The sequence below is a fragment of the Salmo trutta genome, chromosome 2 (genome assembly GCF_901001165.1).
Source record: "Salmo trutta chromosome 2, fSalTru1.1, whole genome shotgun sequence".
Classification (NCBI taxonomy): Eukaryota; Metazoa; Chordata; class Actinopteri; order Salmoniformes; family Salmonidae; genus Salmo; species Salmo trutta.
Genome location: NC_042958.1, coordinates 10,567,978 through 10,582,838, shown reverse-complemented (window position 1 = coordinate 10,582,838; position 14,861 = coordinate 10,567,978). Strand labels below are relative to the sequence as shown.

Sequence of the window (14,861 nt, the reverse complement as noted above, 5' to 3'; positions counted from 1 at the left end):
TGAGTAACTCATCATCACATCCTGGTGTTGTATCTGCTCAAGTGCTGTAGAAAAGATTGTTGTTTGATAGTCAACCTGTCGTTCCTACCACCCTTATCCTAAGACATCCACATAAATCAACCCCTCTATGACACTTGATGCTCTAAAGAAGCATTTAAATAGCATCATGTGGCATCATAGTGACAGCTTTATAACCTTTTTTGGTCCCTCTTTATTTGAAGTGCATTTTATGAAGGCTTCATAAAGCCTTCATATAGGATTCATAAGTGCTACATAGATGCTTCACAAATCATCTGTGACTGTATATCATGCTCTATAAAGATTCATAATGTGGTATAACTGTGTAACAACTATCAATTTATTTGTTCAAGTTTATTAATCTTTTATAGAGCATGAAATACGGTTATAGATTATTTGTGACCCATTTATGCAGTTCTAATGAAGCCTTCATAAGATGCACTTCAAATAAAGCAGGACCCATTTTTTAAGTAATTTTGTAATTAAGCATAACATAGCAAACAAGGATGCCATTTTGATGTATTTTTATTTTACAGTTCTTTACTTTATGACTGGGTCGTGTACGTTGCAATAAACAAAGTGTGGTTGTCAAGCTGTTACGACACATTCATGGGAACTTACAAAAGCTTTTGACTTCATGTAAAAAATGCCAACTATCTTGAGATATGTTGCGCTATAGCAAAACAGTCAGTCTGGTATTGCACCTATTTTAGACCTTTTTAAACAGGAGTAAAGAACTGTGTTCATTAACATAGAAACAACATCTACAATTAACAAGATTATTGGACAATTGAATAAAATGATAACATGCACAATGTGTTACCTCTCCTTAGCAGCAGAGAGGCGTCATATATATTATATATTCAGTAACATTCACTCTAGAGAATTACTCTCAACTTAAACTTAAAATAAAATATTATCTATAAACATGCAAAATCACTCACTCTGTTGCAGCAAACAACTGTCAATAAAATGTCCTAGTAATGGCTTTATATATTTAACTACACTAGATGTGGAGCAGATGCATATATTTATGAATCTGCTTATGTCCATTTGGCCATTTGTATAACTAATTTTAAAAAATTACAGTAAAAATGTAATATCCATAGATATTTGACATAATGCACATTAGTTTCTTCACCCACCAATTTGTCCATTCAATTATATATGCATTTTATATATGCTTTACTCCTCAGACACCAGCTGATTGAGTTTTTATCTGCAAAAATTGCACAAGAAATTCTATTTATCACTAAATTCTGGTTTGGCTGGCATGAATTTACATAATTGAGACCAAATGCTCATCATTCTTCACTTACCTTTGCACAAAGACACTTTCCAGTCAATTTAATGTTTTGTGTATGAAACATTAACCTTAATCAAACCATACCAGAACTCCCTTTCAACTTCCATCACTTCAATAGTTTAGCCTTAACATCCCATATTCAGCCTTTCAACATGCAAATTAAAGACAATTGAATGTCTTATGTATTATAATATGTTGATTTATAAGTCTGTAGAAAATGTCCAATCGCACAAATTTGCCGTAATTCTTGTCAGTTTATTTGTTTTGCATACTTGTTTTAAATGACAAAAAAATGACAAAAAAAAGATAAAGTATATCTATATCTATCCAGAACGCTGCAGCCCGTCTGGTGTTCAACCTTCCCAAGTTCTCTCACGTCACCCCGCTCCTCCGCACACTCCACTGGCTTCCAGTTGAAGCTCGCATCTGCTACAAGACCATGGTGCTTGCCTACGGAGCTGTGAGGGGAATGGCACCTCCGTACCTTCAGGCTCTGATCAGGCCCTACACCCAAACAAGGGCACTGCGTTCATCCACCTCTGGCCTGCTGGCCCCCCTACCCCTGCGGAAGCACAGTTCCCACTCAGCCCAGTCAAAACCGTTCGCTGCTCTGGCACCCCAATGGTGGAACAAGCTCCCTCACGACGCCAGGACAGCGGAGTCAATCACCACCTTCCGGAGACACCTGAAACCCCACCTCTTTAGGATATAGTAATCCTTCTAACCCCCCCCCCCCCCCCCCCAAAAAAAAGATATAGATGTACTATTGTAAAGTGGTTGTTCCACTGGATATCATAAGGTGAATGCACCAATTTGTAAGTCGCTCGTGATAAGAGCGTCTGCTAAATGACGTAGATGTAAATGTAAATGTATATAAATCATTGAATTTCCAAAACAAAGACGACTTCAAAATGTTGTGTGGATTATATAAACTCATTGTGTTGAAACCCTAATTGGCCTGTTTATGGGACTATCGGTCACAGGCCAATCCTTCAAAAAGAAAAAATATGAAAAGAAAAACCTGCATTTTGCTGTTTTCCATTTGATTGAACGCTGGTTTAGGAGAGCTGTTTAATATCATGCATCGGCACCTCCTCCTCTACGCCATCCTCAGCGAGCTTAGGGCTGACGGATTTGTGGCCCTTGGGTGGTGGGACGGGTGTGGCGTCCTCGGTGACCCCCACAGCCCCCTCCTGGCCCTCCGCCACAGTCCTCTCCTTCTTTAGTTTGGCTGGCACATGGCTGGCAATGGATTCCTTGAGCCGTGAGCCGGACTGCTTGAGCCTCTCCCCAGACTGGCGGATCTTCTGCCGACGCTCGGTTGATACGATGCGCTCACCCATCTGGCCAACCTTGCTGCTCATGTTCTCTTTCGTCTTGGTCATGTTCACGCGGGAGAAGGTGGACTTGAAGCTCTCCATGCGGGTTAGGCCTGATTTCTTCATCTTAGCGGCCGTGGACGAGGCTTCCTCCACCACCATGTACTCATCATCAGACTCAGGGGGGAGCTCAAAGTGGTCTGGCTCCACTTCGGCCACAGACGGTTTGGGTTCCTTGGGATCCTTGGGTTCTTTGGGTTTCTTTCCGGCTGCCACAGCTGACACCTCACTGTCCCCCTGTAATGAGAACAGAAACCAGATCAAGTGTCATAAAACTAACTCAAAATAATCAAAGGGATTCACAAAAGCACTTGTGAGCTGCCTGCTAGAACACATCTGTAATATCAAGTGGTAGCATTTTATCAGGTCTGAATAATGTCTGACCACTGACAGAAGCATTGCAATAGTATTGAGCTGTAACACTTAGAAAATACAGACCTCAAATAAAAGTCCTGATATATGTTTGGAGGAGAATGGCAGCCACAATATTTCTGTTTGTGTCTTATTTGTATGATCTAAATCATGTTAAATAAAGTATCTCAAGCCTTGACAATCCTGAGAAGGAGAGACCAATTGTTTTCGCTTAATGCCGCGGTTCCCATAACCCAGTTAAGACATTAGTTAATGGGTTAATGTTTCATGTTTGAAATAAGAGCAGCCATTATGAAGACATTGCCAAGAATCATAAATCATTCTATTTTATGAATGACCATAGAGTGCAGCTACAGTGCCATCAGAAAGTATTCATACCCCTTGACTTGTTCCACATTTTGTTGTGTTACAGCCTGAATTCAAAATGGATTCAATATTTTTTTTCCCTCACCCATCCACACGGTACTCCATAATGACAAAGTGAAAACATGTTTTTAGAAATGTGTTTTTTCCTACAGAAGGACTTTTGTAAAGTTGAAAATTAAATACAGAAATTCCTAATTTACATAACAATTCACACCCCTGAGTCAATATATGTTGTTGATCATTGCTAGACAACCATTTTCAAGTCTTGCCGTACATTTTTAAGCAGATTTAAGTCAAAACTGTAACTCGGCCACTCTTGGTAAGCAATTCCAGTGTAGATTTGGCCTTGTGTTTTAGGTTATTGTCCTGAAAAGTGAATTAACCTCCCAGTGTCTGGTAGAAAGCAGACTGAATCAGGTTTTCGTCTAGGATTTTGCCTGTGCTTAGCTCCATTCTGTTTCTTTTTTATCCTGAAAAACTCCCGAGTCCTTAACAATTACAAGCTTACCATAACATGATGCGGCCACCACTATGCTTGGAAATATGGAGAGTGGTACCCAAATGTATTGGATTTGCCCCAAACACAACACTTTGTATTCAGGACGAAAAGTGAATTTCTTTGCCACATTTTTAGCAGTATGACTTTAGTGCCTTTTTGCAAACAGGATGCATGTTTTGGAATATTGTTATTGTACAGGCTTCCTTCTTTTCACCCTGTCAATTAGGTTCGTATTGTGAAGTAACTACAATGTTGTTGATCCATCCTTTACTTTTCTCCTATAACAACCATTAAACTCTGTAACTGTTTTAAAATCACCATTGGCCTCATGGTGAAATCCATGAGCGGTTTCCTTCCTGTCCAGAAGGACGCCTGTATCTTTGCAGCGATTGGATGTATTGATACATTATCCAAATTGTAATTAATAACTTGATCATACTCAAAGGGATATTCAGTGTCTGCTGTAAGGTGACCTTCTTTGCATGGCATTGGAAAACCTATTTGGTCTTCGTGGTTGAATCTGTGTTTAAAATTCACTGCTCGGCTAAGGGGCCTTACAGATAATTGTATGTGTGGGGTACAGAGATGAGGTAGTCATTCAAAAATCATGTTAAACACCATTATTGCACATAGAGTGAGTCAATGCAACTTAGCAAATCTTTACTCCTGAACTTATTTAGGCTTGTCATAATGAAGGGGTTGAATACTTATTGACTCAAGACATTTCAGCTTTTCACTTTAATACATTTGTAAACGTTTAGAAAAACATAATTCCATTTTGGCATGATGGGGTATTGTGTGTAGGCTGATAAAAACAAATCTCAATTGAATCCATTTTAAATTCAAGCTGTAACACAACAAAATGTGGAATGTGGAAAAGTCAAGGGGTGTGAATACTTTCTGTATTTTTGAGTCTAGCTATTTACGTATGTAATTAGCATGCAAATACATGGTCTAGCACCACTTTAATTCAAAGTGGGACGGTCCACTGCGTATATTGTTCTCACTGAATAAAGTTGGGAGTTTAAAGGTGAACTGGGGACTATTAATAATACTCACACCGGCTGATATAGCTCAGCTATAGGCAGTAGAAAGCTAAACATATCACATCATAGTGTTTTCAACTTTTTACAGTCAGGTAACTTGATGTCTAATATAATACAACAAATAAGAAAACAAAAAATACAAATAATTAGTTAAAAGTATCATGCTAAAGCCTTACAAGTATTCAAGTTCCATTTATGGTTGACGAAGTTTGCTTGCAGTGCCTAATTCAGAGTTGCAGGGCTGTTCCAATATAGCTACGTAGCTAGGTAGGTACCATTCAATATATGAGATATAATCACTATTAATGTACTGTATCATTTATATGCCTCTTGCGTATTATGTGAAACCTGATCTAAAAACTTATAGTCGACATTCAAACATTTGACTGTATAAAAATATAGCCTCACACACTTAGGATGAACACCCTGTATACCTTGACAATCAACCAACGTTACTGTAACCATGCCATAGATATGGTGACAGAAAAACAAGACAAATCCATAACTACTGTTGATGGGGGTCGTCTTGTTTAATTCCAACTTCACATAAAAAAAACAGATAAATACCAGTAGTAATATTAAATAAATCATTACATTTCCTATAAGGTCTTTCAGTACCAAGTGGTGTTAAAATGTTAGACAATTGAACCAGTCATCTTACATAGCTTTAATTACAGCATGACATTCCATGTTCATAGAAGGGAGAGTATGAATTAAATCAGTTCATTTGATGCTGACTTCAAAGCATGTGCTTGATTCAACATTAGAATGTGACGCATGCCAAACTGCATATTTTTCAGTGATTATGCGGCTGCCAGTGAATCCAGTTTGTCTATGGAAAAAGCATGTTGTTCTTTATGTTATTTGACCTTCCCCTCTTCTTTCCTCATCTCAAATAAAATGGCTGCCAAAGTCCACTACGCCCTCATCCAAATCGTATCGTCATTGGCTATTTGCCACATTGTTTCTTGTTCTTGAGTGCAGCATCTAACCTTCAGTAGACTGCAGTATATCTTGTGTGCTGTCAAGGCAACTTAGACCCTGAAAAACTCTGGTCAACGGTGGGCTTGCAGCTGTTAGCTTTGAAGGCCAAAGTAAAATTAAGCCGGTACCATTCTGCCATCTAAAATAGTCCATGCTTTGAATTCACTATAACACCCTCGATTTTATCAGATGCTTTCACCCCTCCTGTCTGTTGTTTCTGTCGGCAAAATCTTAACTAAAATCCACAAGTTTTTAACAATTTACCACATCCTTCTACAACTATTGAGAGTATGATCCTCAAATAACCGATAATGAAGCCAGTTAGTGGATAAAGATGATAATGATGACTACCACTTGCTTCTCACACCATGCTTTTTGCAACAATGAAATTGGATGGATGGGATTACCTGGTAGATAACAACCCGGAACTTGTTCTTGGCCAACAGTTCCTCCTGGGTGGTTTCCACCTTCTTGACGCGGATGTTCTGATTCTCTACCCGTACACGGACGTCCTTGATGTGGCAGCTGACCTTGCGCGTCTTCTCCAGAAGCTTGTCCACTGTGCTGCTGGTGGCAGCGTGGTTTACCGTCAGCTTCACCACGTCCTCCTGGATGGTCTTGACACTGTTCTCCAGCTCGAGCTGCCTCTCCTCCATACGCGTCTGGCACGTCTGCACGTTGTCGATGATGCCCGCCACACGCTCCAATAGCGCCATGATGGTCGCAGTATCGTCCCCCACAGCCAGACCTAGTTTATCAGCCATGGTTGGTGTCTTCAACCACCGCGTCTCGGATCCAAAGGGAAAAGGTTGAGGTTAGAAATCCTGTTTTTTCTTAGTGGTCAGTAGAAACCACAGAAAGGGTAACCAGGCCTCTAGGTAGCTTCAACCTGAGTTGTCAGAAAGGGTAACCAGGCCTCTAGGTAGCTTCAACCTGAGACTTGTCAGATCAGCAGGTGTTGGGTAGGGTTGGGTTGCTGGGTCATTGGGCCATGGAGGGCAGCAGACACCTCGGCCAAAGAGACTCACCCTGCAACTGGTGCCTCACTCAGATCCAATGCACAAGAACATGGAGGCTCCACCTCTCTAGGGTGTGGGCAGCTCAGATACGAGAGGGCAGACACCGTCAGGCAGGGCTCAGAGTGAGAGAGTGACAGAGAGAGACATGGGGCCCAGACTTGTCATGCGTTCACCCCAGCTAAAAATACTGAGCGTAAAGTGACTCCTCTACATTTTTTGAAGATGTGTGGCTGGGATCATGGAAACCCCCTATCCATTCTACTTTCATCTTCTCTAAGCGAGTTATAACTTTTCTGTTGCACCATTGGACAACAATACGCAAGCTATTGCTCTGAACGCCTACAGCACAATCAGGAACATGTCTTTAATTGGAAAAACCACTCAATGGAGCTATCATTAAATACAGTAGACCTTTTACGCTCAGGTACACTAAGGTACATAACTGTTGCCCCAGTTAACATTGGCATCCAGAGGTCTATGCTGTCCCCTGGGCAGACCCCTCTGAGATCTATGCTTTCCCCCCAGCAGACCAATCAGATCAGGGGTTGGGCATGCGTTCCAAGAAGTATGCTAGTATGGATGTTGGAACGTAGCCCAGGGCTCATGCATACTATGGGAGTGACATCACATTTGTGACCTTGTGGTACTGGATACAGACTTAAAACAACAAGTCCAACAAGATTACAGGCCTAAGAGTTCAATAATTGCTAATTCCCTTGTGTAATGTGTCTTGTATCTCTATACTGCCTTTTATTATATGAATGCATTCCAAGGGTATCTTTGGTTTGTAATTTGGTTTAAGAACAGATACATAATTTTGTCTCTGCATCACTTAAGTGAATTTCTCGGATGGGGTGCTAAGCTCTTCTTCTACCCTTCTTTCTATTTAGGCCCGTCCGAGGGGACTTCCATCTCAATATAGAATTGGTAATATAACTCAAGTTAATCATCGTAAGATTATTATTGGTGCAAAGAATTTGACTCAACTCAGCTATTTAGCAGTCAGAATCATCAGTAGGAAATGAAGTAAACTAATCAGTTACTCATTGATACATTAAGTTAGAACAGGTGCTGGCAGGTAGCTTAGCAGTTAACAGCGTTTGGCCAGTAACTGAAAGACTGCTTGTTTGAATCCCTCTGCCGACAAGGTGAAAAATCTGTCAATGTACCCCTTGAGCAAGGCACTTAACCCTAATTGCTCCTGTTAGTCACTCTGGATGAGAGCATCTGCTAAATGACTAAAATGCTGGGAAAGCAATAGATTCTTGGAAGTTGTGGATCCCTGCTGTAGATTGTGACTTTTTCTCTGCACACTGATTGGATATGGCAAACAATCAGTTACCTGAAATAGAATCGATATCTATTTCATGTGATAAATTACAACTGAGTTGCAAGCAGATTGCAGGCAATTGTTGAGAGTGACACACGGAACGTGCAACCCAGTTGCAACTTTGTTTAAGCAAACAAAGGATGTGTGTTGAATGATTTTACCTTCATGTAAATAGGAACATTGATTGAGAACGCATTCTCATTTACAACAACGGGATACGGCAGGACAGAAGTGAACGTTATCACTATTTATTTTCCAAAATATCGAAAGGTCGGGCTGGCTGAGTAGGCCTCCATAACTTAGCAACCTGTGCAAGGCGTTCCTTTCCATACAGGGAGGGGCTAGGCACCTCGATGGGGACTGGGTAGGGGGAAGGGGACTGTCTAACTCCTAAAATGATGCCACCAGCTGCTGTCTATAATTAAACACTGGGTATATCTATAATTGCCCATGTCCCGTCATAGAGGAGAGCAGGCTTACTTCATCCATATGAAATCTTCATCCATATGAAAGTTACTCACTCACTCACTCACTCACATAACCCAGTGTATATAATATCCCCAAATACCATCATCCATCTCTATACCTCATATCCCCATGTTGTGCCCCTCCCAAGATCTCTTAAACAAAAGATTACACATCCGTTTTAAGCTGACACGGTTTTGAACTCCTCACATACTAAGATAGGAACAGAGTCCTTGAAGGATTGGCTAATCCTGCCAAGTATCTGTAAATGTAATGTATGCTGAGAAGTGTGTCTGCTGCCAGCATGACTATCAGAGACACTTTTGTACCCATCAGCTTTATATCGATCAGCTTTGTACCAATCAGCTTCGGACTTATCAGGGTTGATTCCAGAAAATGATGGGTTGATTATATGAAAGGGTAATACACTTAACTTAATACTGTATATAACATAAATAATTATATTCGTTAAGTTCAAATTTTTTATTCATAACCGTCATTTAAAAATCTCTTCGATTTGAACACTGTCACCTTTTAAAAGTCACCCTAATCCTATTCATTAACATGGAATGTTTAGAGATATGTTGACAGTAATGGTCCAAGAGAGATACAGTGACTTTGGAAAGTATTCAAATCAAATCAAGTTCTATTAGTTACATGCTTACTTACGAGCCCCTAACCGACAGTGGAGTTTCAAAAAATGCGGATAAGAATAAGAGAAAAAAGTAACAAGTAATTAAAGAGGATCAGCAAAAAATAACAATATATACAGGGGGGGTGCCGGTACAGAGTCAATGTGCGGGGGCACCGGTTAGTTGAGGTATTATGTACATGTAGGTAGAGTTAATTAAAGTGACTATGCATAGATGACAACAGAGTGGCAGTGGTGTGGAGGGGGGGCAATGTGAATAGTCTGGGTAGCCATTTGACTGGATGTTCAGGAGTCTTATGGCTTGAGGGTAGAAGCTGTTTAGAAACCTCTTGGACCTAGACTTGGCGCTCCGGCACCGCTTGCCGTGTGGTAGCAGAGAGAACAGTCTATGACTAGGGTGGTTGGAGTCTTTGACAATTTTCAGGGCCTTTCTCTGACACCGCCTGGTATAGAGGTCTTGGATGTCAGGAAGCTTGGCCCCAGTGATGTACTAGGCCGTTTACACGAACCTCTGTAGTGCCTTGTGGTCGGAGAAAGAGCAGTTGCCATACCAGGCAGTGATGCAACCAGTCAGGATGCTCTCGATGGTGCAGGTGTATAACCTTTTGAGGATCTGAGGACCCATGCCAAATATTTTCAGTCTCGTGAGGGGGAATAGGTTTTGTCGTGCCCGCTTCATGACTGTCATGGTGTGCTTGGAGCATGTTAGTTTGTTGGTGATGTGGACACCAAGGAACTTGAAGCTCTCAACCTGCTCCACTGCAACCTGCTCCACTGCTCGGTCCTCCTTTTCCTGTAGTCCTCAATCATCTCCATTGTCTTGATCACGTTGAGGGAGAGGTTGTTGTCCTGGCACCACATGGCCAGGTCTCTGACCTCCTCCCTATAGGCTGTCTCGTTGTTGTCGGTGATCAGGCCTACCACTGTTGTGTAATCAGCAAATGTAATGACGGTGTTGGAGTCGTTCCTGGCCATGCAGTCATGAGTGAACAGGGAGTACAGGAGGGGGCTGAGCACGCACCCCTGATGGGCCCCTGTGTTGAGGATCAGCATGGTGGATGTGTTGTTACCAACCATTACCACTTGGGGGCGGCCCGTCAGGAAATCCAGCATCCAGTTGCAGATGGAGGTGTTTAGTCCCAGGGTCCTTAGCTTATGGATGAGCTTTGAGGGCACTATGGTTTTGAACACTGAGCTGTAGTCAATGAATAGCATTCTCACATAGGTGTTCCTTCTGTCCAGGCAGGAAAGGGCAGTGTGGAGTGCAATGGAGACTGCATCATCTGTGGATCTGTTAGGGCGGTATGCAAATTGGAGTGGGTCTAGGGTTTCTGGGATGATGATGTTGATGTGAGCCATGACCAGCCTTTCAAAGCATTTCATGGCTACAGACTTGGTCGGTAGTCATTTAGGCAGGTTACCTTAGTGTTCTTGGGCACAGGCACTATAGTGGTCTGCTTAAAACATGTTGGTATTACAGACTTGGACAGGGAGAGGTTGAAAATGTCAGTGAAGACACTCGCTAGTTGATCAGCGCATGCTCGCAGTACACGTCCTGGTAATCCGTCTGGCCCTGCGGCCTTGTGAATGTTGACCTGTCTAAAGGTCTTACTCATATCGGCTGCGGAGAGCGCAAACACACAGTCGTCCAGAACAACTGTTGCTCTCATGCATGTTCCAGTATGATTTACCTCGAAGCGAGAATAGAAGTAGTTTAGCTCGTCCGGTAGGCTTGTGTCATTGGGCAACTCTCGGCTGTGCTTCCCTTTGTAGTCTGTAATGGTTTGCAGGCCCTGCCACATCCGACGAACGTCAGAGTCGGTGTAGTAAAACTCGATCTTAGTCCTGTATTGATGCTTTGCCTGTTTGATGGTTTGTCGGAAGGCATAGCGGGATTTCTTATAAGCTTCCAGGTTAGAGTCCCGCTCCTTGAAAGCGGCAGCTCTAGCCTTTAGCTCAGTGCGGATGCTGCCTGTAATCCATGGTTTCTGGTTGGGCTATGTATGTACGGTCACTGTGGGGACGACGTCATAGATGCACTTATTGATGAAGCCAATGACAGATGTGGTGTACTCCTCAATGCCATTGGAGGAATCCCAGAACATATTCCAGTCTGTGCTAGCAAAACAGTCCTGTAGCTTATCATCCGCTTCACCACTTTTTTATTGATCTAGTCACTGGTGCTTCCTGCTTTAATTTTTTGCTTGTAAGCAGGAATCAGGAGGACAGAATTATGGTCAGATTTGCCAAATGGAGGGTGAGGGAGAGCTTTGTATGCGTCTCTGTGTGTGGAGTATAGGTGGTCCAGAGTTATTTTCCCTCTGGTTGCACATTTAACATGTTGATAGAAATGAGGTAAAACTGATTTAAGTTTCCTTGCATTAAAGTCCCCGGTTACTAGGAGCACCGCCTCTGGGTGAGCGTTTTCTTGTTTGCTTATGGCGGAATACAGCTCATTCAATGCTATCTTGGTGCCAGCCTCTGACTGTGGTGGTATGTAAACAGCTACAGAGAATATAGATGAGAACTCTCTCGGTCTGTGGTCTGCAGCTTATCATGAGAAACTCTACCTCAGGCGAGCATTGGCTCGAGACTTCCTTAGATATCATGCACCAGCTGTTGTTTACAAAAATACATAGACCGCCGCCCCTTGTCTTACCAGACGCAGCTGTTCTATCCTGCCGGTACATCGTATAACCAGCCAGCTGTATGTTGATGTTGTCGTCGTTCAGCCACGACTCCGTGAAGCGTAAGATGTTACAGTTTTTAATGTCCCGCCGGTAGTTTAATCTTCCCAACAACTCGGCCATTTTATTGTCCAAAGATTGCATGTTTGTGAGCAGAACTGAGGGGAGTGGGGGTTTATTCGATCGCCGCCTACTTCTCAGAAGGCAGCCTGCCCTCCGGCCTCTCTTTCTCCGCCTCCTCTTCACGCAGATCACTGGGGTCGGGGCCTGAGCTGTATATCCTCTGCTTCGGGCTCGTCGTGAAAGAAGAAAAAGGATTCTGCTAGTCCGTGGTGAGTAATCGCAGTCCTGATATCTAGAAGTTATTTTTGGTCATAAGAGACGGTAGCAGCAACATTATGTACTAAAATAGTAAAAAAATTAAATAAAATTACAAACAACGCAGATAAACAAACAAAAAAACACAATCGGTAGGGGGCATGTGAAACGTCTGCCTTCTGCTCCGGCGCCATTTTACTACCCCTTGTCAGACCCCTTGTCTTTTTCCACATTTTGTTATGTTTCAGCCTTATTCTAAAATGGATTTTAAAAAAATGATCCTCAGCAATCTACACACAATACCGCATAATGACAAAGTGAAAACAGGTCTTTAGACATTTTTGCCATTTTTATTAAACATAAATACCTTATTTACATAAGTATTCAGACCCTTTGCTATGGGACTCAAAATTGAGCTCAGATGCCCACTGTTTCCATTGATCATCCTTGAGCTGTTTCTACAACTTTATTGGAGTCCACCTGTGGTAAATTCAATTGATTGAGCATGATTTGGAAAGGCACACTCCTGTCTATCTAAGGTCCCACAGTTGACAGTGAATGTCAGAGCAAAAAACAAGCCATGAGGTCAAAGGAATTGTCCGTAAAGGTCTGAGACAGGATTGTGTCGAGGCACAGAACCTGGGGAAGGGTACCAAAAAATGCCTGCAGCATTGAAGGTCCCCAAGAACACAGTAACCTCCATCATTCTTGAATGGAAGAAGTTTGAAACCACCAAGACTCTTCCTAGAGCTGGCCGCCCGGCCAAACTGAGCAATCGGGGGAGAAGGACCTTGGTCAGGAAGAACCGGATGGTCACTCTGACAGAGCTCTAGAGTTCCTCTGTGGAGCTGGTTGTCCTTATGGAACGTTCTCCCATCTCTACAACACTCCACCAATCAGGCCTTTATGCTAGAGTGGCCAGATGGAAGCTACTCCTCAGTAAAAGGCACATGACAGCCCGCTTGGAGTTTGCCAAAAGGCACCTAAAGACTGTCAGACCATGAGAAACAAGATTCTCTGGACTGATGAAATCAAGATTGAACTCTTTGGCCTGAACGCCAAGCGCCACTTCTGGAGGACAGCTGGCACCATCCCTACTGTGAAGCATGGTGGTGGCAGCGTCATGCTGTGGGGATGTTTTTCTGCGGCAGGGACATGGAGATTAGTTAGGATTGAGGCAAAGGTGAACGGAGCAAAGTAGAGAGATTCTTGATGAAAACCTGCTCCAGACCGCTCAAGACCTCACACTGGGGCGAAGGTTCACCTTCCAACAGGACAACAATCCTAAGGACACAGCCAAGACAACGCAGGAGTGGCTTCGGGACAAGTCTCTGAATGTCCTTGAGTGGCCTAGCCAGAGCCCGGACTTGAACCTGATCAAAATTCTCTGGAGAGATCTGAAAATAGCTGTGCAGCAACGCTCCCCATCCAACCTGACAGAGCTTGAGAGGATCTGCAGAGAAGAATGTGAGAAACTCCCTGAATACAGGTGTGCCAAACTTGTAGCGTCATACCCAAGAGGAATCGAGTCTGTATCGGTGCCAAAGGTGATTCAACAAAGTATTGAGCAAATGAACTGAATACTTATGTAAATGTGATATTTCAGTTCTTTAGTTTGAATAAATTAGCAAAAATGTATAAAATCCTGGTTTCACTTTGTCATTATGGGGTATTGTGGGTAGATTGATGAGAAGGAAAAATACAATTTAATCAATTTTAGAATAAGGCTGTAACGTAACAAAATATGGAAAAGGTCAAGGGGTCTGAATACTTTCCGAAGGCACTGTATGACAGAGACACTGTACAATAAGTGGCTTTGTCTCCCTCTGCTGGATTCTTGTGTTTACTGTAGTTGTAATGTTGAGGTCACAAATGTTATGGCTTTTTACACTACCAAGTAACCAGTGTTGGGGAGTAGTGAACTACATGTAGTTCAACTAGTAATTTAACTACATTTTGCAGTAGCTTGGTGGTAGTTTAACTAAATTAAAATATTGGTAGTGGTTTCAGTAATTAAAATGAATTACTTATTTTGCGGTGTAGCTAACTACTGGAACTACACATTTTCTTTTGCAAAAAATAAAATAAAAATGGGTTAAGTAGACAAGAATTTCCCTTAATTCTCAGCAGCAGACCTGCCGAATCCTAGTTTCAGCAGGAGACCTGCCGAATCCTAGTTTCAGCAGCAGACCTGCCGAATCCTTACTTGAATCATAGTTTTGGTATTCAATAAGTTATATAGGCAAAAAAATAATGCAGAGTGATCTGTTATTGCAATTTGCAGTCTATGACATTTCAGATTTCGATATGATAATTTATCACAGTTTTGATGTAGTGAACTACTTTTTCAAAGTAACGTTAGTTAAGTAAACTATATTTTTTTAAGGGTAGCTTTAGGCTAGCTTAACTTCTTCCTGTGT

At 42.2% G+C, this 14,861-nt stretch overlaps 1 protein-coding gene across 1 annotated transcript; it reads right to left on the bottom strand.

Moving 5' to 3' along the window:
- Window positions 1–2,102: 2,102 nt before the first annotated feature.
- LOC115150418 (caveolae-associated protein 4a-like) lies at window positions 2,103–7,129 on the bottom strand. Its single transcript, XM_029693697.1, has 2 exons — window positions 6,378–7,129; window positions 2,103–2,940 (listed from the first exon to the last, which is right to left on the bottom strand). Exons 1-2 carry the CDS (start codon window positions 6,732–6,734, stop codon window positions 2,383–2,385), a joined length of 915 nt encoding a protein of 304 aa, XP_029549557.1. The 5' UTR covers window positions 6,735–7,129; the 3' UTR covers window positions 2,103–2,382.
- Between the last annotated feature and the right edge of the window lie 7,732 nt (window positions 7,130–14,861).

What these genes read in the sequence shown, in the direction of transcription:
- LOC115150418 (XM_029693697.1), bottom strand. Translation starts at nt 6,734, where the DNA reads ATGGCTGATAAACTAGGTCTGGCTGTGGGGGACGATACTGCGACCATC. An exon ending in TCCGGGTTGTTATCTACCAG is followed by an intron (nt 2,941 to 6,377) that starts GTAATCCCATCC and finishes TTCTCATTACAG; the next exon opens with GGGGACAGTGAGGTGTCAGC.